At 37.5% G+C, this 23201-nt stretch overlaps 1 protein-coding gene across 2 annotated transcripts in view; it reads right to left on the minus strand.

Annotated features, from left to right (window-relative positions):
* Positions 1 to 23201, minus strand: part of wdr11 (WD repeat domain 11) — a 126974-nt gene that overhangs the window by 22045 nt on the left and 81728 nt on the right. For both annotated transcript variants that reach the window (XM_053502088.1, XM_053502087.1), the window contains exons 13-22: positions 20236 to 20311; positions 18038 to 18146; positions 14819 to 14943; positions 13584 to 13731; positions 7717 to 7823; positions 6966 to 7080; positions 2894 to 3065; positions 1709 to 1817; positions 1122 to 1184; positions 747 to 812 (exon numbers count right to left, since the gene is read on the minus strand). In XM_053502088.1, the coding sequence (XP_053358063.1) occupies positions 747 to 812; positions 1122 to 1184; positions 1709 to 1817; positions 2894 to 3065; positions 6966 to 7080; positions 7717 to 7823; positions 13584 to 13731; positions 14819 to 14943; positions 18038 to 18146; positions 20236 to 20311 (1090 nt within the window). The remainder of the gene's footprint in view (positions 1 to 746; positions 813 to 1121; positions 1185 to 1708; positions 1818 to 2893; positions 3066 to 6965; positions 7081 to 7716; positions 7824 to 13583; positions 13732 to 14818; positions 14944 to 18037; positions 18147 to 20235; positions 20312 to 23201) is intronic.

Below are 23201 nucleotides of genomic sequence, written 5' to 3' on the forward strand. Positions count from 1 at the left end.
TTCGTGTCTGTTCGATGTTTCCAAACAGTCTTAGTTGGTTTTATCTCTTAAAATTAAAACAAGTTAGTCATTTAAACTGATGTGACAGATAAACTGCAATCTGAGCTCAGGAAAGCCCTGAAAGTATGAGGTTACACAACCTGCTGCACTATCATGCCTAAAGCAGTCACTAAAGATGAATAAATTTAGGTAGAAAATGAGCTATTATGTTAATAAACAAGGTTTTTCTTGGAAGTGACCGCGCAATTCTGCCTGCATGAAAGTGAAATCCACCTGTAGCTCACTCTCTTTTTTGTTGTTGTTGGGTTCACCCCAGCCCCAGTCCTAATGCCCACCTCTGCTGTCGTCCTTTATTTGATGCCTAGTAACTGAATATTTCAACAGGACCGAGCAAGGTACCAAATATCACAAAAAGTACAGGAGTTGTTTGAGGAGAACAACCACTATGAATAGTTGGAAATGTGGACAGTGTTGCTATGATTGATGAGAAAACAGTTCTTTTATGACCTTAAAAAAAAAGGTTAGGAAAACTTGTCACGGATGGCGTAGAACCCCAAAATACTGACAATTCACTTCCACACATTGAAGTTTTGTCCTTGCTCTATCTTCTACTGTATGTTTGCATACATTTGGTTAGACAAAGGTATTCATGCTGTACTGTACTTGAGCAGGTATGTTTAAATTTTGGTAATTAGATTTCTTTTTTTACATACAGTATGGACATTATACCAAAATCTCACACTCACCGGGACACTAGGAGGCAGCGTTGAAGCAGATTGAGCTCTGGGTCCTGGAGTACGCTTTTGATGTCACTGCCAAGAAAGTAAGATAGAGCAAATCTAAGTACACTTTGAAACAGTAATTAAAACACACACACACACACACCTGCTCAGCCTGCACAAAAAGGCATTTCTCCAGCTGTCCTCTCTTCCTTTGAAGTCTATATTACTTCATTACTTAGCATAGAACTGAGTATAAAGGCAGGGGCAAAAAAAGGAAAAAAAAAAGATTTGCTTTTGCCTGCTATAGGAAACAAAAACAATCCAAAGCGCTGAGTTCTTAATAGCAATAAAAACGCGATGTCTGTTTCTGTGCATGGCTGTTTATAACCCATTACTCACTTGGACAAGGAGTTCAGCTGTTCTTGCACCAAGCCTTTGTTTTCATCCTTCTCTTGGTAGTCCCTGCAATGAACAGAAGAAAAATCATTTAGAAGTTCTCTCACACATACACAGACACACTATGAATTCTAAGATCTTTGAAGTCCAAGCTGTAAAACCTTCTATAGAGACCGAGACATTCAGCAAAGTGGGTTCTCTGAAGCACACGCAGGCGGTCAATGATTTCAATTTGTTACAATGACAAATTTCCATGTTATATTTATTACCATGTTCTTATCATTATTTTTCTTTTAAAGTTACAGCATGTGGCACATACTTTCATATCCAGAGCTGGTAACAAGGGGAGCAAATCCGTCTGGTTTTTCAACTTCTAAAAAACTTTATACATATAATTTTTCCTGAGCAAAAAATAATATATAAAATCCAGGAACTGCTCAGGGCAAATTTAATTTCTTTCTTTGCACACTTCACAAAAAACTCATTTCACAGAAAATACTTGCGGTAAACAAAAGAGCAAAGTCACTAAAGTCAAAAAAGCAGGATTAAATAAGTGGTCTCCATGCAGTTTAATCATGTTGAATACGCACACTTGAGTTATGTCCATGGTGAAGGTTCCAGACCAGGGCTGCAGCAAAAGGAAGGCCTTCAGGGTGAGAGCAGCACGTGGGAGCAACAGGTACGGACACCACACTGGATCTGTGTGCATGACAGACAAGAGATATTAAGAGATCATAAAATAAGTGTTGTTATCAGTTCTCAACAAAAGTCATGAGCCAATGTTTCTTTAACCAGATCATCAAATAAACATGATGAACATATACAGGTAAAAGGTACTGTATAAAAGTTTTAGATGTCCTTCATATTTTGAAATTCTGTCTTACATTTTTTAAAACCCTCTGCATTAGAGTGAAATATATCTGACATACACTCGCTTAGGTTTAATAGGAACACCTGTGCGCTTACACACTGCGCATTCATGCAATTATCCGATCAGACTCAATCGTTTCAGTACATGTCATGATTTTGTGAGGGGGAAAAAAAAACATGCAGTGAGCCTCGCTTCTGCCAGCAGACGTGCCTTGTTTATAAAATTGCGCAGAGCCCAATAGTCAGATTGACAGGTCTGAGGCTACAGTAAATCAAATATCTACTTTTAGTGAGTCTCAGCATGCACAACACATCAGACCTTCAGGATGTAGACCACATCAGATTACACTGCTTGAAAACAGTGATCTGAGGCTAGAGTAGTAAATGACTCACTAAGCCTGGACGGGATGGGATATCAGTAAAACACTGGCCGGTAACTGACATGCTTTTCTACTCCCTACTGTTGTAAAGCGTTGTTATTTAAAAGACTGCAGCCTTCCTGTCAGCTCGAACCGATCATTCTCATTATCATTCTTGTCTGACCTCTCTTTAACAATGAGGCCTTTCTGCTGTTTTTTTTTTTAAACATTATTCTGTTTAAACTCTACACACTGTTGCAGATGACGGTCTCAGGAGATCACTAGCTTTCGAATTATTCAAACCAGGCTGCTTGGCACTAACAACCATGCCATGGGCAAAGTCAAAGAGATCACTCCTTTCTCTGTTCTGATGTGTGACCATTAACTCAACCTCTTGACCTGCATCTGCATGATTCCGTGCGTCTGCAGCTACATGACTGGCTGACATGTTCGGTTATTTCTAAAAGTTTTACATTGCAACAGCAGATTCATATTTGTAAAAAAAAAAAACTCCTATTCAACCAGAAAAACGCAGAAATACAGTACCTGTTAGATCTTGCTCATCCATTCTATAGCTGGCAGACTTCATGGCCATCTCTAGGACGCGGACACAGCCGTCATCTGAGGCCAGAACCACCTTATCTGATGTGCACCAGTCGATGTCCAGGATACGATAACTCACATTTCGGCCCACTCTGATACTGCTGACCATCTGCACCTGCGTTAAAAGGATTGTGTGCATTTAAGAAATAATCTCTCTTAGACAATAATAGCTTTTATTCATTATTTTATTTATTTTTTAGACATTGACAAGCAGAAGCCTAATGTAGATAAAATCATATAATAATAATAATAATAATAATGATTATTATTTATTTATTTTATATTGTAAGGCATTAGCATTCAATACTAAATAAAAAAAGAAACCAAACCACTACGATCGTTTTTTCTTTTCTTTAATATTAGCTGACAAGGGTGAGCATCCTGTGTCATCCGGCTGATAAATTCATTGTGAAGGCTTATGTGTGCGTGTGTGTGTGTGTGTGTGTGTGTGTGTGTGCACGTCAGACTAAAGCCACATGCCACATTGTCAAGAGAGCAATGATGTGTTTCCACTGTCTTCCTGGAGATGTGCATGTGTGTGCGTGTGTGTGTGTGTGCGAGTGTGTGTGTGTGTGTGTGTGGACAGTGACAGCCTGGCACTGTCCTCTAAAGACGCTGTCTCTGGACACCAATGAATCCTGTGACTTTTCTCCAGTTAAAGCCAAGAAATACTGCACTGTGGAGTGTTCACCCCCCCCCTCCCACACACACACACATCTGATTATGTCATGTAAAAATTTGTTTGGTTCTTCATGCCATGGATTTCGCAAGGTGTCGGAAACATTGCTTTGCTATTCAGATTCATGTTGGCACACAATTGCATCACATAATTGCAGTAGATTTTTCAGTCGCACATTCAAGCTGCATTCTACATCCCAAATATGCTCCATTAGATTCGGATGGGGCGACTGGGGAGGATGCTGAAGTACACTGAACTCATGTTCATGGAACCGTTGCTTTGTGGCATGGTGCATATTCGTGATGGAGATAGTTATTATAAAATGGGTAAACTAAGGCCATGAACAGATGCACAAACTCAGACAGAATGTGGGACTCAAAAAATGAATTTTAGACATAAATGTTTACCAAGAAAACATTCCCCACCCCATTACACCTCCACCATGAACCTGAACTGATTTATGCTGTGATGCCAAATTCTGTTCCTGCCATCTGCATGTCACTTGCCATCAGACCGGACAACTATTTTTCCAGTTTTCACCTGTCTGGGTTTTTGGTGACCCTACTACTAATGTTACTATAGTAGCCTTTCCACTACAAGGCGCAGTTTGTTGAGTATTCTGAAATGCCTTTCTGTTCACTCTTGTAATGGGGAGCTATGTGTAACTGCACCTTGCCTGTCAACTCAAGCTGATCTTGATAAAAAAAAATCTGTAAAGCAAAAAGAAATAAAAAAATTAAATGTTTCCTACTTTTTGTAACAAAAATGTCAAAAGTGAATTATAGACAGGGTGTGTGTGTGTGTATCAAAAAAAAAAAAACTTGATGGAAAAAAATTCTCAATATCTGCCTTTTGCCTTTTTTCTTGTTTTTGTACTAAGCCAGTGCTTTAAAACAGCAATTAGATTTTTCCCCTTTTGTGACGTCACATAAGAAGATACCTCTCCCCTGGCATGTTTCTCAGCTCTGCTGTCCTCTGGTGGAGTTGTGTCTCAGCAGTATTATTTATTTCTCTAAATAATCTCCTGCTACACTAATGCATTTATCCCAGTGTTTAACAAGTGCATGAAGACTATCAAGGTAGAAAGTTTTCTCAGTATGCCAGAGTCATGATCATATTCTCTGCTTTACATCTGAAACTCACGTTGGCCTCCGGTACTCCGGTAACGACCTTTTAATAACTCCCAGCTGAGTTTCTGTAATGTAAGTGTGGTAGTGGTTAATGATTGTGTGCACACTTCCCAAAGTCAAACGCACTACTTTCTGTTGTTTTTCAAGGATCAGGCATCCTACACAAACAACCTCAGTGGGCTCCAAGCCACCTCAGCCAGGATCATCATTCATGGACGTATGAACTTCTTAAAAAAGTTTTGCACAATTCAGATGTTTTATTGCGGCTAACAGTTTCAGCACCGCACTGTGCTTAAAGAGTTTTTTTTTTTTTTTTCCTGTTGAAATGAGTGGCAATTTAACATGTTGCTTTTATGGAATGAGTAATGCAGAAGTTATTATCTACGATGAAAGTTAACATTAAACAATGGCACTTAAGACATTTTCATAGCAATATACAGACAATTTCATTATAGGCACTTTTGAAATGCAATACAGTTTACCTGAAATGAACTTGAAGTTTACAGTTCCTTCTAGACTTTTTATCTGCAAATGACTTGTAAGATTATCTAAGTCTACAGTTAGATAAGAATCGATACAGACAGGCTACAGACTTCAGTTTTAACTGAGTCAGTTACAAAGAAAATGGGGTCAATTTCCTGCAGAAAGCACAAGCCAACAATCTGTTTCTATTCAACTTGCATGATTAAATTTCTATTCTCCATGTGGACAGCATTTAAACCTCAGACTTTACAGGACCATTTTAAAGGACGGCATTATCATTCATAAGCTACTCACAATTGCTTTCAACTGTATAACACTTACCTAAGCTCAACTCCATGCGATCTGACGCATACAAGACGAGAAAGCGGACAAATCGAAAGTAACTGCTAACATCACAACATCAAACTAGATGAAATGGATGAATATCCTCCACACAGCTTTGAGGGAATCCAGTACAAGAACATCATAAAAAATTTACTACCAGGTGGGCAGAATGATCAATATCACTAAATTAGAGCTGTACATCTGTCTTCCTGACCTAAATACTGCAAGAGAACTGCCTCTGTTGTAAATAGCTCTTTCCTTACTTCAGGTTTGCCTGTTACTTTTAGTTATGCAGAACACAAAGAAATAGTTGTTGTTTTCTGTTGAAAGGATGCAGTGGTACAACTGGATCAATTTCATAAATTTACTTCATAAACATAATCTAAATAGGGCTAGGTATTAAATGACAATATCACAGTTTAATATTGATACTGTTAGAATTTATGACACTTTGACTTTATAAGATTTTATTTCTATACAGCACTGATCTAAGCTGATTTCCCCTCATTTCTTTATATTGTGCTTCCAAAGAGCTAGACTTTCTTGTATTTTTAATGTAGTCTTGAGAGATAGTTCTCATAAACAACCCATTTTTTAAATTGTATCTTCAAGCACTTTACAGCCAGTCACCATAAAACATTTGGTCCTACTGTATATATTGTAATTTAATGTACATAAATAAATTTATTTGAATACGTAGAAATGAGGCATGGATCAAAATTTTTGCAACGTACTGTTTTTTTTGGGGGGGTACGGCAATTGCATGATCGGATTGGAGTTTGAAGTTATTTTTTATATCTTAAAGTTAAAAAAAAAACATTGCTACTTTAAAAAAACAAACACACACACAAAAAAACAGGTTGTGATATAAATCATGTGTCAAAGATGTTTCTTATAATCATAACGCCTATGAAGCCCACTATTTGAGTATCTAGGTACAGTTGGATCTAATAACTATAAGAGTAAATCTAATTATGATTAGCTATGGTTTATCACCAAAATTAATTAAACAGACATCCTGGCTACGCTGTATCATATCCTTAAGTTAAAAAAAAAAGTTTATACTGAGTTTAGTTTCTAATTGTGGTTTTATTCAATGCAAGTAACTAATCCACAGGTTAACTTGTACTGTAACTGAAAGGATCTAAACCTTTCAGCAATCGAGCCGACTCCCAGCAAGTTTCTGCTGCTAAATTAGGCAAAACAACTGAGATGTGATTTCATGACACAATATTTGTGTCGTGTCAGTCAACCTCCCATCCGTCCTCAGCATGAAATAAACCAGTGAATAAAATGAAAAATAAAAGTGTCATATCTGATACTAAGCTGGTTAAGCCAGTATCAGCCTGGATTCAATCAGACATAAGATTTTTTTTATTTAGAAGGAAGTAACGCTCACCTCTTTGGTGTCCCACACCTCAGCTCCATCAGTGTACATCACCAGCAGCTTCTGGTTGCCCTTACCAGGAGCGAAACGGATCTTCTTTACCCATCCACGGTGTGTAGGAACACCTCTAAAATATACACACACACAGAAACAATAAAAAAAAAAATTCTGAAAGATATTTAACAATTTTTTAAAAATAATAATGAAAAAGGAGTGCAATTTAAACCGTGTCACTTTGCCACATAGTCATTTAAAACAAAGTACTATACCTTAAATAGTGTTTAGCACTCATAACTTCACACAAAGACTACACTACTAGAATGTAACTCAATGAAATGGACATGCATTGTTTCAAAAGCAATTTAAGCAAATACTGCATATAATAAAAAACTGTTTTGTTATGGAAAAGATTCCAAAATGTCACAATCAAGAACACCAGGTACTAGAACTACTGTAGGTCATGATGCAATGCCTTATAATCTGGGCATGAGCTTTTTTTGTTTAAGGCAGTTTTTTTTTTCCATTTACAGAAAAACGTTAAACTAGTCATGAATATAACTGGCACGTCCGAATTCAGTCCTGGAGGACCAGTGTTCAGCACACATTGGTGATTTTTCTGCCCCAACACAGCTGATTTAACTAATTTGTTAATCGGCAGGTTTAGGAAAACTGTTGGTGAATTACAAACTGTGCTAGACACTGACCCTCTAGGAGATTTGTCCACCCCGATATATAAAATAAACAAATCTAAACACACTCCTACCTGGACAGACGGGCCTTCAGATCCCAGAAATTCAGGTTTCCATCCACATCTCCCAGAACTAATGTGTCTCCCTTCCATGCGATGCAGGCGATGCTGCCCATGCTCCCCTACAACATACAGAAGATTTATGTGTCAATTCTTTTCCTCTGGGATCAAGGTTGTTTAGACTACAACTTGTGAAAAGCCAATGGCGTTGCACCTTTGTCACATGATCAGTAAAGTGAAACTACTAGCTGCACAAAACAGCAGCTGCAGGGAGTAACTAAATGCAATCTATAGATTTCTGGGGAATGTTAGAGCCAAGAAAAAACAGCATTTACACTCTGTTACTGCCATTTCAGTTACACCAGAATTATAACTACGAGGCTCTTAACCTTCATAACAAGCTCTGTGAAACAAGATGGTCTGGATGTTATGAAAACGTCATATTACAGTTCATCCAGATGCACTCTATATACTTAATGAAGCCACATGGGGTACTGCAGGGTAACTCGAACTGTGTCACTTCCATACGTCTCACTTTTGACCCTAAAAATAGTTTTCCTAGTTTTCACTAGCTCATTAGTGAGCCATGATGTACTGTACATCGTGGTATTATTACCACGTCCATTATGGGACATTTTCCATTCAGATCTCTAAACTATGAAATAAAGTTCCTTATGCAATGAAGGATGTCTATGCAGTCAGATGATCCATAAATAGATGTTATACAGCACATATCTGCACTATGATAGGGGGCTGTCTTCAACAGCTTCAATATTTCTTGTTTATAATGTTATAAACTGAAGTTCTTGTATTCATGTTTCTTGTGATCTTCAGCAAAATGTTTCATGTGAACTGAAACGCTACAATTTTGTAGATTTTTCATTTTTGATAATTTGAGTAAGTGTGGTATATTTTTTGTTTTATTAAAACTCAACGAACATTTTATTAATACTAAACTGCACAGATAAATAACCACAAACTGAAGATATTTCCATTGTGCGGGAGACACATACAAACACATCACACACAATTCACACTGATAAACCCAAAGCAAATCTGACATAGTATTTTTTGCTTTTTATCATGCTTGTGACATAAAAAAAAAGTAAAAAAAAAAAATCTGTTTATCAAATATTATCAGTTTACAATACTTCTTACTACATTAAAAAAGGGGTAAACTTCTCATTTTGCTGTCAAACTGTTCATATATACTGTATTGTATACTAACCAAACACTTAATTAGGTACACCAATACACCACAACCACCAGCCTAAACAGGGATGGATCCCTGCGTTCATGTTGTTCATGCCAAATTCTGTCCCTACTATCTGAGTGTCACAGCAGAAATCGGGACTCATTAGACCAAGCAACATTTTTTAAAATCTTATATTGTATAATTTTTGTGAGTCCATGTGAAAAGTAGCCTCAGTTCTTAGCACACAACGAGTGGCACCCAGTGTGGTCGTCTTCAACATCTGCTTCAAGGTTTCACGCGTTGTCTGTTTAGAGATGCTCTATGGCATGCCTTGGTTGTAAAAAGATGTTATTTTAGTTACTGTTGCCTTTCTGTCAACTCGAACCAGTCTGACATTCTCCTCTGACCTCTGTCATCAACTAGACATTTTCATCCAGAGAAATCCCTCTTGCTGGATATTTTCTCTTTTAGACTGTTCTCTGTAAATCCTAGAAATGGTCATGTGTGAAAAAACCAGTAGATCAGCAGTTGTGAAAATACTCAAACCAGCCCATCTGGCACCAACAACCATTAAATCACCTTCCTTCTCCATTCTGATGATCAGTTTGAACTTCACCAGATCGTCTTGACCATGTATACATGCTTAAATGCATTGGTTTCCTGCCATGTAGTTGAACCAACGTTCCTAATAAGGAGTCCATTGTGTGTGTGTGTGTGTGTGTGTGTGTATTAATCTACTTTATCTCTTGAAATCCATTTATTTATAGCATTTTTAAAAACATCCATCCATATTAAGACCGTATTTGTACACTGCTACCCTTCTTGTTCAAAAACAAGAACTAAAGCACAGAGATGGTGTGTAGCTAGGAGGTCTGATTTGACACTTGGTAGATCATTAGTTCTTTTAGAATGCACAGATCACAAACTGCTCAGCGGTGGGTTTCCGTTTGTTTGTTTATTGCCATCATTTTCCTTCTGATGAAAAGAGCAACATGCACGAGGAGGCATTGTTTTACCTCCGCTGCCTCTGATGCACTCATTATCATGCACAAATGTGTCATTAAGTGCTGCAGTCACATCTGCTGCTGGGACCATTTTACTCTTCTTTATTAACTGGTGCAGCCATGCAGATGTCTACATTTTTGTTGTATTTCTTTTAATACATAGGTTTATATGGCATTGGATTTTTCATAAACTTGTTTATTTTATGATATTGTTACTACAGGTATGGTGTAAATATCTTTTTCACATTATCAGACCGCTTGAAATTCTTTTTTGAAACACTCAAACCTGTCTGGCACCAATAACAAAGCCACAGTCAGCCACTGAAATCACTTTTTTTTTGTTACCTTTCTGATGTTTGATATGAACAATAACTGAAGCTCCTGACCTGTTTCTGCAGGATTTTATGCATTGAACTGCTGCCACATGATTGCCTGATTGCCTAATAAGCAATGGGCAATTATTCAACCAATTAAAATGATGCATTTGCACTAATAAATAAGTAAACAAGTAAATTATGCATAAATAGCACAAGAATACTATTAAACTGGCATTATTGATTACTCGCACTATAACTATATTGGACTCGAAATCATCTTTTGGTTGAAAAAATAATTTCTTTATCTAACTTTCACTGTTTTAACATTTCCTATACATTTTATTTAGGTACGATAATAATAATAATAATAATAATAATAATAATAATAATAAAGACCAAACTTAAATTAACATTACATGGTTTATGCTATTCGCTCTAGACTAACATGAACTACGCAAACAACTAGTGACTAATACATTTTTTAGACTAACCCTATAGTAGTCAGCGGAGAGTAGTTCCTTTAACCTTAATGGGTTTGTCAATAATTTAGCTAAAAAATTAAATAAAATGAATTACATATAACAAAACATAATTACCACAGAGAGGCTGTAAAACTGGGTGATTTTTATGGTATGCCATGATGTGCCTCTTCAGGTTTGTGGTATTTTTTTAGCAACTGTGTGCCCACACTGTTTCCCCTCTGTGATATTACTACACATAGCTCTTTTTCCTCCGGTTTTATATGAAAAAAAATAGGCTCAAATATCGGCACTTCTCTTTCGCCTGAGTAATATTGCTGTGAAGACGAAGAGTTAAAGAGGCCTGAGCTAGTAACATCCCGTCACTGCGCACGCAAACTACTCCTGATATACCGTGCGCCGTGACCTGGGAAATACTGCTGCTCATGTTATAATGAATAAGCACCGTATCACATAGGATTGTGACAATAATTTAATGTTGACGAAAATACATAGATATTTCATTAATTTTTTTTAAAACCGCTTTTAAGTCTCGTCTTTTTTTGTCAACAATATTGCATGCTGATTCCGTCGTTGTCACGGTTTGTTGATATATCAAGATTAACTTTTTGTTTGTGTAGTGTTTGGAGGAGGGAAGTACAATAAAAATTCCGGTGACCATTATATTAGCAGCCTACAGAACCTGCCTGTTTGTGGGCCACAATGAATGAAAAACCGATAGCCTGGATACGTAATCTGCCTGTCCAGGGTGCACAAAATTGCACTGCTGGTGTGTGATTTATGTTAAGTTCACATGGCTGGAGGTGAGAATTAGTGTGAAGCTGTCAGAGTAAAGATGTTAGCACAGCTTTGTAAACAGATGACGTCTGGTGTCGATGATGTCCTTTACATCCATCATGTTCTTAAAAATAAATAAATAAATAAATAAATAGAAAATACAAGATGTGACAATTAGCGACTCTAAGGAGCTGGTGAGAACACAGCAACCTGTTCTCCAGGAAACTCTTGGGCACTTAGACGGGTTCAGACTGTTAAAACATGTGTTCAGGAAGTAAGATAGGGAATCAGTTCTCAAACAACACCTCGGAAACACTAAATCTATTGTACCTGCAGTGACAAAAAATTATCGCACTCTACTTAATCACACCTTATGACAGAAGAGGTGTTTAATCAGGTTTGAAGTTGCACACATGGTGATGAGAGTGCACTAAAGCACTAAAGCTGAAGCAGTTTACAACATGCGGTTTGTGGCATAATGCTGGCGAGAGGCTTTAACTTGTTCTACATTCATGAGTTATAGAGCAATAAAGTAACTTTTCAAGCCTTACCTGATAGACCTTTTTTTTAAGTAGGCAGCATTGTGAGCATGGGTTTATGATGAAGTAAATCTCTCCCTGTATCATTACCTTAGACAATGACATGCGCATCATACCTGCTGGATGTAGAGGTGTTGTAATTAAACCACTCAATTTCAACTTATTTTATCTTATAGCTCCCAAAAACAAAAAGACTAAGAATCCTGTGGAGACTGTCAATTATATTAGAATAGATTTTTTTAGGGATTGCATCTTCAATTTAATTCGATTCAATAGCACTAAGGTTTATTGTCTGATTTGTCTCAAGCAGCTATATTTCTATGTTTTGAAACTAATAAACTAATAAAAAATATGTAAGTGCTGAAATTTTGTATAAATTGTGTTGTTGATTCTTTAAATGTCATGTCTCATAAAAAGCAATTCTTTTCTTCCCTGCCGTCAGACTCCAGACCAGGAGACGGCGGTATCCCAACAACTGCTCATAAGTGCAAAAAAAAAAAAGAGAAGAGATAATAATGTTAAAAAACAACGTTGTAACTGAGTACATGTACTTCATAGTACTTCATGATATTTTACATACTGTATCTATACTTTACTTGAGTAGTTTTAATACTTTCACTCTTCTGCATGGTGTTGCGTTAGTTAACCATAATAGTGTATAGTATTTGAAGTGGGAATAATTGCGTGTGTGTGTGTGTGAGAGAGAGAGGTTTTTTATAAACTATAAAAAAGGCCACGGTGAGCTAATACAAGCCCTGTGCTTTTGATACTTCAACAAATCTGACTCAGTGAATTTGACTCAAATTTTTACTCAGGTACACAAGTAAAAGGATGACTTCTCCTGTACTTGAGTAATGAAGGTCCCAGGGAATCTCAACTATTACTCAATTAGAGGATTCAGGTACTTTGCCAGCAGATGTCTGGTAGCAGATAATTATTATTATTTTTTTTTTCAAAAGCTGTTATGTATTTTGGAAATTCATTCTCCCCTTTTTTCCTGTAGCAGGTAAGAATTAAAGCTACAACATGATGTTTTCCAAAACAGTAGTCAGAAAGCATTGTCATTTTTTTATACCATGACCTCCTGCAGTTTTTTTGTCTAATTAATGGCATTAATAACCTTAATAACCTTACAACAGGTTGTTCATCCCTGCTATAACGTAAGTGAACTTGTTTCACTTAGACTATTAAACATAGATATAAATATATATTTCTTATTAGCAAAACAATTCTAAAAATTAGCAAATTGATGTGGGATAAGAAGAATATTACCTCACGTCATCCTATTAATACACAAATAATTATAATTAATTTGGAGTGGTACCCTACTCTGCATGGCTTTGGACTGTGGAAACCCATCAAGCATATGCACACAGACCTGAGATTTAAACCTTCAACCCTTCTAACCATTACGCCATCATGCTGCTTTAAGAACATCTTAAAATCCATTTGACAGAACAAACTTAGTAAATTTGACAAACCTAGTTAACTGCTTTTATTTTAGTCAATTTAACTGTGGCACTTAACTAATGCATGTAACTAGTTCAGCTCTGTAAATTACAGTGACTTACATCAGGGGGGATGCGAGCCCCTTCCTTCACAGTGTTGCCCTCTACAGTGATGTGGAAGACCTGGCCGTCCGTGTCAGTGAACACAAAGTGCTCGCGGGCCGAGATGCCCTGACTCGTCTCTGCCTTGCTCTCTGCGTCCTGCAACAGACTGAAAGAGAAAGAAATACAGATCTAAGGCTCCGAGCTCTCTGCTCTCTGTTAACTACATGAAAGAATCAGAAAGCACTGCCTAGCATAATGGTATCAGCAGTGGGATTTGTGAATCAAGTTATGTGGGTTGCTCATTATTTTGCAATGGTACAGTGCTGAGATAAATCTGCCAAGATATCTGGCCGGCGAAAACTGCAAAAACAAAAGAAAACACAGTGTCTATAGTGTGTGTTCATATCTGTGTTTGGATTTCTGCCAAACCAGTAATTCGTTTGCGCCCTACCACTGTTCCCAAGAGAACCGTTCGCATTTAATAACAATCTAGAACAATGAAATGTGTTCACTGAACCTGCAAGTTAATATATATTTTTTAATTATTGAATTTTTTTCAGGAGACCACCAGGAAGAAACGCTGCCCTGTGCACAGAGCGGGGTTAGACTACTGTATATGAAGCAGCCTCTCTTCTGGAACGAAACAGGGTAGAAAAAATAATAACATTTGCAATGAAATCATATAAGAGCATGCACCACACAAAGAAATCAGAAAAGGGAATTTAGCCTTAAACAGGAAGAAATAGCGAAACAAAACAAACCTCACTGTTATCGAATTTAAACTGCACAGAAACAATTAAATGGTGGACAGATTTGGTGTATGGAGAAGAAAAAAAAAATAGCAGATCTCCTGTTCCTAATTGTATTTGTTTTGAACACCCTATCTATTAATTTTAATAGTGCAGACTATGAACTCTTTAACATGTCACTCAGCTCACTATGCCTAGGAGATCTGTGCAAATACAATGGTTTATAATAAAGTATAGAAAACAACAGTTGTGTCCCAGTTATGTCCCAAAGAAAATAATTAATCCTGATGTTGCAATGCATTATGGGTTTACAAGTATAGAGTACATTATGTAGACAATATACTGCAGCTCTGCTTCCAGAAAGGAAGAAAGGTGTAGACTCGGATTCACAAAAAATTAATGCAGTATGTGCTTGAGGCAGCAAGTGCACAAATAAAGAGAGCAGAGATAAAACAGATTACAGCGGCAAGTCAGTGGACACCAGAATGAACTTTGACCTCTGACCTGATGACCGAGGACTCGACACTGCTCTGCTCAGCGTCCGACAGCGTGGTCTGTCTGGCCATGGCCTCTCGAGCAGCTATCTGTTTTTTCTTCAGGCTCTTCAAATTGTGCGAGGGAGACCACTCCTAAACACACACACACACACACGCACATCAATCTTTCTATGATTGTGAGGACCTTCTGTTGACATACAGTTGAGTAATAGTGTGTCTATTCACTAGGGTTGCAAATTTTACACATTTTGTTAATATATTTCTATTTCAGTTTTCTCAGTACACCAGAGCCATAATCAGACTCCGAGCCACCTCGGCCCAGAACGTCATTTATGTACGCACAGATGTCTTTAAAACATTTACACTATTCAAATGTTTAACTGCGGCTACAGTAAGAGTCTCATTACCATACCTTGTATGTCAAGCGGTTTTACATCTTTATTCCTGAGATATTTTATAATGAGTCCCAGTTTGACTTGAACAACCATCATACAATATATTGCGCATCACATGAACTGCAAGTTTGCGGTCTTGTGGTGTACAAACAAATAAACATCCAATAATGCTGAATGGGAGTTACCACCATAAAATTAGATACTATTTGCATAGCAATTTCTCAGACAAACTACTTTGATGAAACTAAATATAAACTACAACATGTGTACTTGGCATCCCTTGGGCATCATGCTGACTAATAAACACTAATCTTTCAAATGATTCCTCAAAATATTCCTTCATATACCTTTTACATAACAAAGCAATGTAATAAATGTAATAAAGCAACATCACACGAGAGGGAATGCTGCTGTGCTGAATATCAATAGTGCTGTCATGTGGTCATAGGCATCAGAGCCATGATGATAATCATGCTGACGATTCAATCCCTTGTCCCAGACAACCACTACTGCCCTTGATTAGTGATTGGAAAGCAAATTTTCAGTCAGCTATGTAGCCGTGAAAAAAAAAAAAAAGAACATAGATAGCTCAGAAGCGATCTGGAGCAATTAAGAAGAAAAACTGTTTATTTATTATTTATTTTTTATGATAATGTTATCAGATGACAATGTTATCAGGTGTGTTTTTTTTGCTGCGTGCTTCTGTGCCAGGTTTTGCATATTTGGCATTTTCTGGGATTTGGCAGGCAACTGCTCAGGCATCTCCTCAGTACTGACCTACTTTTACCCATACTGGCGGCACACAGTTGGTGTAATTAGCAGTTATTCGTACATATATTTAAACATCCCAGTGCTGCTACTATCTATTACAGTATATTATCACCACTTATGGAATGCCTGTCGTCTACTCAGATTGCTCGGTCAGAATTAACTAATGTATAATACATATTAACCCATGTTTCTTTGGTTTCATAAAGCTTTGGCCAAAAGTTTTGAGAATGATACAAATAATAATTTTCACAATGTCTGCTGCTTCAGTGTTTTTAGATCTTTTTGCCAGATGTTACTATGGTATACTGAAGTATATTTACAAGCATTTCATAAGTGACAAAGGCTTTATTGACAATTACTGTATATTAAGTTTATGCATTAAATCAATATTAGCAGTGTTGACTCTTTTTTCTTCAAGACCTCTGAAATTCGCTCTTCCATGCTGTCAATTAATTTCTGGGCCAATCCTTTCATAATCTATGCTTGGAACATGTGAGAATTTGTGGGTTTTTGTTTGTCCCCGCCTCATACAGACTGACTACAGGTTCTCAATGGGATTAAGGTTTGGGGAGATTCCTGGCCATGGACACAAAATGTCCATGTTTTACTCCCCAAGCCACTTTGTTATCACTTTGGCCTTATGGCAAAGTCTTCATCAGAATCAGAATCAAAACAAAGATTGACTATAAAATTATATAACATCTATCAATCATACTTAACCATTTTCTGCTCACGGTCACCCGCCATCTCCCACTCAGCTGCCAGCTCTGTGCAACTCAGGCAAAAGTGGCACATACCTGATTTACTGACCAAATCAAAATCGACTTTTTTTTCTTCTTCATTAAACTGTTTGCATTATTTTTTTTCACGGTATGTGTTTAAGCTCACTATAGGCTAAAAGGCCTGTTATCTGGCAACCTCTTTGGCTCATGCCTTTAGCTTAAGGTTCAGTCATGCTTCAAGAACCTTTAGTGTTCTTTTGGGGTTCACCTTTAGCCATGTTTCAGCCTTCTCTTGAGATCTTTTTAAACACAGTAGTTGCAACATCATCCAAATGTTTATAATTAATAATAATTTGTTTAACCGTCAACTTTTAAGATGGAACGTGATGTCGAGTTATTTAACCAGTCAACCATTTTGTTTGTTTTTTATTGGTTTTCCTTCATGCCATAAGCTTTAGGATCTTTGGCTGGGTACAAGAATGTATATAAATTTTAACCGCATTTTTTTCCTTTTTTTTTTCGAAGAAACAAAAAATAGGTGGAGTACTGTACCCGTATGCTGTGGCAGCACTATTTCACTCCATACTTCTCTCTCTGCCACTGAAATCCACCTTTACACTCATACTCCACTTTTCCTAGTGCAAAAGTCTGGAGTGTTGTGGTGGATTGATGTAAAAATCACACAAGACTGTTGGGACTCGGGTCGTGTTGTAAAAAAATCAGATCTGGATGTAATTTATTACATATGGAAGTGTCTCAAATGAAAATTGAGAGGACTATATTTCATGTGGTTTGGGTTGGTTATTTGGGTTGTTCATGAACACTGGCATGAGAAAATCAGAGTCACATATGAATAGGGGGAAAAAAAAACAGATTTGGGCAGTGTGAACATAGCCCTAGACTTATTGGCATTGTTTAGCTCATTTAATCATGCTTTTGGACCTTGCACTTTAGCAAAGAGCTGCAATGCACCGACTGAGCCAGTGAGCAGCAGGGGGGTATAATTCAGATTCTGATCATTAGGGGACAGTGGTGTAGATATCTACCCAGAGGGTGCTATCAATATGGAAATGAGCAAGCTGTAATCTGGGGAGAGGCATTAATTATTAACAATACTGAGGTGCTTATTTGCTGGAATTCACTCATGTTGTTACACTGTTTACTGGCCCTGCGGTAAGAGCTGAACAGATTTTTGAGTGTGGGGGAAAAGAAAAATTGCTGGCTCTTTATGAGTTTTGCTGTCAGATAATGAAGTCGGTGTCTTTGCTGAGTGAGGCGAGGTTTCCACACAGTTTTCTCAAACTCATAATAAGAAGTGGGTGCGCACACACACATTACCAATGCAGTAACTGAAGGGAAGTTCTTAGCCATCTCACGCAGCAAGGTTCCTGTGCGCACGTCCCAGAGTTCAAGGGGTTTGTCTCTAAACACCACCACCAGATACTGCCTACAGGGCAATACAAACAATACACACATAAATACACAGAAAGAAATATTAATCATATTAATATAATGGATCATATTAACACAGTTTCATGCATTTACTGTATGATATAACATGGCCAAAAATTTCACACTGTTTTATGAGGACAGTTTATCTACAGTAAAGATCTGTTATGGGGCACGCTGTTATAAGTAAAGATGTGTGTGTGTGTGCGCATGTGTGCTCTGCGACCTATAATCTGAAGCAACCAGTCAAAATGAATTTCCTCCTGGTTGGTTTGTGTCACTTCACTTTGTGTCTTTTAATGGAAAGAAAGTATGTGCGAGAGACAGACAGACAGACAGACAGACAGAAAGAGAGATTGAGCCAGAGATTTTGGCTCAAGAATAAACCACACATACTGTAAAACACAATATATTAGCCATGCTTTGTGCTTTAAGCACTGGTATATTGTATACATATGTGTCAGGTTTTGTAATTCATTTCTTAATGGCATAGATTCAGCAAAATCTTTGCGCACAGTGAGTGAACTCTCTGTCATCCTGAACTCATTGTCATGTTCAAGAAACCAGTTTGAGATCATTTTAGTGACATGCCGCTCTATCCTGTGCTCATAAACAGAGGGACATGGTCAGCAACAACACTCTGTGGCAAGAAGTGTTCCAAACTTCTCATCCAATTTAGGTGAACACATTCTAACTGTAGCCTCAGTCTCCCTGTTCTTAGCTGACAAAAGTGGCACCCGGTGTGATCTTCTGCTGCTCTAACCCATCTGCTCCAGGTTCCACATGTTGTGTGTTCATTAAAGACGCTCTTTAACATACTTCGGTTGTAAGTCCGGACATTCTGATGACCTCTAGGATCAATAAGGCATTTTCTTCCAGAGAACTGCTGCTCACTAGATATTTTTGCCTTTCCAGACCATTCGCTGCAAAACCTAAAAATCGTTGTGCAGTAAATCCCAATAGAGCAGCAGTTTCAAAAATACTCAGGTCTGGCACCAACAACCATGCAATGTTCAAAGTCACTTTTTTTTTTTCATTCTGATGGTCGGTTGGAACTTCAGCAGATCATCTTTACTATGCCTACATGCATCAAGTTTCTTCCAAGTGTGGGGAACAGTCAAACATTTTAAGAATGTTGAGATATAAGATGAGAGAGACTTCTTTAATTTAAGCTTTTGCCATAAATAAGCTTTATAAAAGATGTAGTATCGATAAAACTTAAATGTCAGGATCAGCTCACTTATTATTGTTATATTAGCAAAATATGTGTGCACTATTTGTATGATCGCTAATGAATTAAATGCTAAAAAAACAGATATATTATTAGGTATTATAGTATTATATTATAGGTATATTTTTATTTCAGGGCTATTTAAATGAGTAAAACTAATATGCATGTACTATTAAACAAAAAGCTACATTTGAAATGAAATAAGCACGAACGACAATGCATTAATGGCTCAGACTTTTAGCCGTCACTTTGTTGAGACTTTTCCAAGATCCAACTTAAACATTTCCAAAAATAGTTTTTTAAAGTCAGAAACTATAAACACTTCCGCATGGATGCTGTCATACGATATTTATTGTGCATTGATTCTGAGATGACATCCAATCTAACAAACCAGGTAGCACTAAACCTGATCTAGAGGAGCTCTATATTAGTATCCGTACATAATATCCCAGAAGCAAAATTTAAACTCTGCACTCCTTTATGGCAGAAATCGATCAATCTGGATCAATTACAACAGAGTGAGTGCTTAATCCCTAAACGTCGCCAAGGACCGGAGCATTTCATTGAAACCCTAATGAAGCAGGACAGCCTTCTGTGACAAACTGAAAGAAGCCAAACAATGACAAAAAGGTTGAAGAATCCATCCCCAATGTCAGCTGTGTCTGTTGTGACTTGATTAAAATCATGTCTGGGTTGCCCCTTTTTCTGAAATACTCCACCATGTGTGTCAAGAGTGAAATGAGAGACATTAATCACAAGCCAACTCCTAGGAGGAAGCCCTCAGCACCCAAGTCTTCCAATCGTCCTGGAGGGATTGAGGGAGAATGAGAAAAGTGTGTTTGTGGGTCTTGCTCACTTTAGATGCGACACTTTAATCATTTCGATGGCTGGCTCATCATTGCCGCGCTCGCCTCGGAATGCAAAGCACCTGCCTGTGAGAGAGAGAGAGAGAAAGAGAGAGAGAGATGAGGATTCAGGCTTTCTATCATTTCTTAGCTTGGTAATAATAATTCTATCAGAACATTTATTGCAATTATTAGCCCATCATAGTAATCATTCTGATCATGTTTTTTAGCACCGGATTCCCATCCCCCCACTTTCTCATTACAGGGAAAGGTAAAGACTGATGAAACCCATGAAATCAGTTTTTTTTTTTTTTAAGTGAAAACAGTCAAACATGTCGAAGAAAGATGTTTACACTCCAAAAGCCAACTTATTATAAAATAAATCTCTCAGCCAACAGTACGTTTTAACATTTTCTGAAATGGGGATTGGTGTGGATTAAGCCTCAAGAACATCACTGCAATATGTCACTTTTCAGGATTAGTTGGACAAGACTGGAAAGAATTAAAGAGTGTACAAGTTTATGGCAATTTATCACAGTTTACAGAGACCAAAATAAAAAAGGATTGTTTACAATGAATGTAAAAACAAACGAACAATCAAAAAAAGGAGGACTTAAAAATAATCATCATGCAATTTTTATGGTTTTATTCATTGTTCTGACAGAACTCAACACCTCAGTTATAGAGAATTAAGACTAATTAAACATACAGTCAGGTCTATCCGTGTGTTAAAAGTAACACAACTGTCTTTATTTTTTATTTTTTTGCCCCTTACGTTTTTTTTTCGGATTTCAAACATAAAATGAATTTGTAATCAAGATGTGATCTTCGTGTAGATTTTGTAAATCATCCTTACCACAGCCTCAAAAATAACTAAAAAAAACTAACAACCATAAACATCAGGATTATTTTGATACGTTAAATAAAGTTTCCTCCCTTATGATGCTTTAGCAGGCGTTTAATGCAGCCACATTCGGCAGCTGTTTGTCTGTGGGTTATTCTGCCTTCAATTTTGTCTTCAGTAAGTGAAAAACAGTTCAATTGGATTGAGTTCATAAGCTTGAGTCAGCCCTTTAAAAAGATTCCAGTTTTTTTGCAGTACATTTTGAATCATTATTCATCTGTACTATAACGCACTGTCCTACAGTAGCAGCAGTTGAATGAATCTGAGCAGAAAGTATAGCTTTGTACACTTCAGAATTCATCTTTCTATTAGTATCAGCGATCACATCACCAATAAATACCACACAACCATAAATGTCCATGCCTTAAGCCTCCAGGATATTTGAAAGATGATGCGGTGTGTTTTGGAGCATAAGCCCTTTCTGTCCTTCTCTACACACTTCTTCTCCTGTCATTCTTATATGAAGCCTAATGTGACCTTTCTGTTTTTGTGTATTGTCAGTGCTTTAAGTCTTGAGTTAAACTATCTATATTTACATACATATACTGTAGGGTGTCTTAATTGTAGACTTTTGTCACACAATTGTGATAACAGGCCTTTATCCAGTGCCTCTTACCATCTGCCAGCCCCTCGCTCGACCAAGGAAAAGGGGAACACGATGCGCATTCAGCACCCTGGCCAGCTCCGCCATTAAGGCACAAGAGGGATGTGGTTAAATCACTACGTCTGGAAATGGATTATTATCCACCGTTCTGCAGATCCGTGAGTGAGATGTCCTGGGTGTCTGAGATCACAAACTCTCTGTCTCTTCTCTACAGACTCAGTACGTCTGGAGATTTCTAGAGACAGGGCAAACTGCCAAGAAAGGGCTCTCACTCAATCGCCTCCTCATCGTCAGCCTCTATCAGCCATGCTCATTGACTGACGTCATCTGACCTCTGCTGGCCCCATAGGCATAATGAACTCACCTCTTTCACCAGTGCATCCTACCATATCCTTTACATCCCCTCCATTTTTGCGTTAACTAAAACAGCACTCTTGCCTCATCTGGTTGTGGTCAGTGTCTGTACCCTCACTCATCCCAGTAAACACTTTACACAATGATATGATTATATGTCCTTTACTTGCATAGACGTTGCGACAGTGTTTTTCTTCACTACGTAACAATTCTGCAATCCTCCACTCAAGTTGTCTTCTATGGTCCTCCAGGCCTTTTGGTGTTCCTGAGCTCAGCAGTACATAATATCTTTTTAAGAAAGTTTTTAATTGTCGATTTGTTTCTGCTATCTCTCTAATATGCCCTCTGTATCTTGTATTAGCACATCTGTAAACTGCTTATTGAGAGTTCACTGCTTATGGACAGTGATCAAATGCAAATTCAGCTTGGACTCTTGTATATAAGAAACCCTGTATCTAAGGAACACTCCACATCTGGCCATCAGTCAGTTGTCCAATTACTTTGAGGTACTGCGGTACTCTTTAAAACAGGCTGTCATTACTGATTAATATAATATTTTTGGTTAAACACCTGGAATTAAAATATTTTTACATTATCGGTGGTTCCTTGAAATGTCCTTAAAAGTATGTTTCTGAGTAACTCAGACTGAAAGTCAACAATGCATTGTGCTTCAATACAACTAATTTAATAAAACAGATCTGAGTCTACATACATATACAAATCATAGAGATAAAGCATATCATTACAAAGTGTTCTAGGCTTTAAATGTCTTTCTGTGCTGGATTTTACCATTAGTTAATTATTAATTGAGATCGAGAGATAGGCTTAATGAGAAACCAGAGCATTAAGAGCACTGTGAGATAAACTGAGAGGGGTCTAGCATCTCCAACCACAAGCCCTGCATCCAAAATGTCCTTGTAAATGACAACTTCCACCCCTCTCATGCACTCTTTACCCTCTGGACAGGAAGTGGCACATCTGACTATGCATACAGTATTGATGCCATTAAGATATATTGATATATATACAATATATATTGCTTATGCAGTCAGATATATTGCTTATTCAGTTGGGTAACTGAACACACTGCTGCCTCCCAACTCCCACTTGGACCC

The sequence above is a fragment of the Clarias gariepinus genome, chromosome 8 (genome assembly GCF_024256425.1).
Source record: "Clarias gariepinus isolate MV-2021 ecotype Netherlands chromosome 8, CGAR_prim_01v2, whole genome shotgun sequence".
Lineage (NCBI taxonomy): Eukaryota > Metazoa > Chordata > Actinopteri > Siluriformes > Clariidae > Clarias > Clarias gariepinus.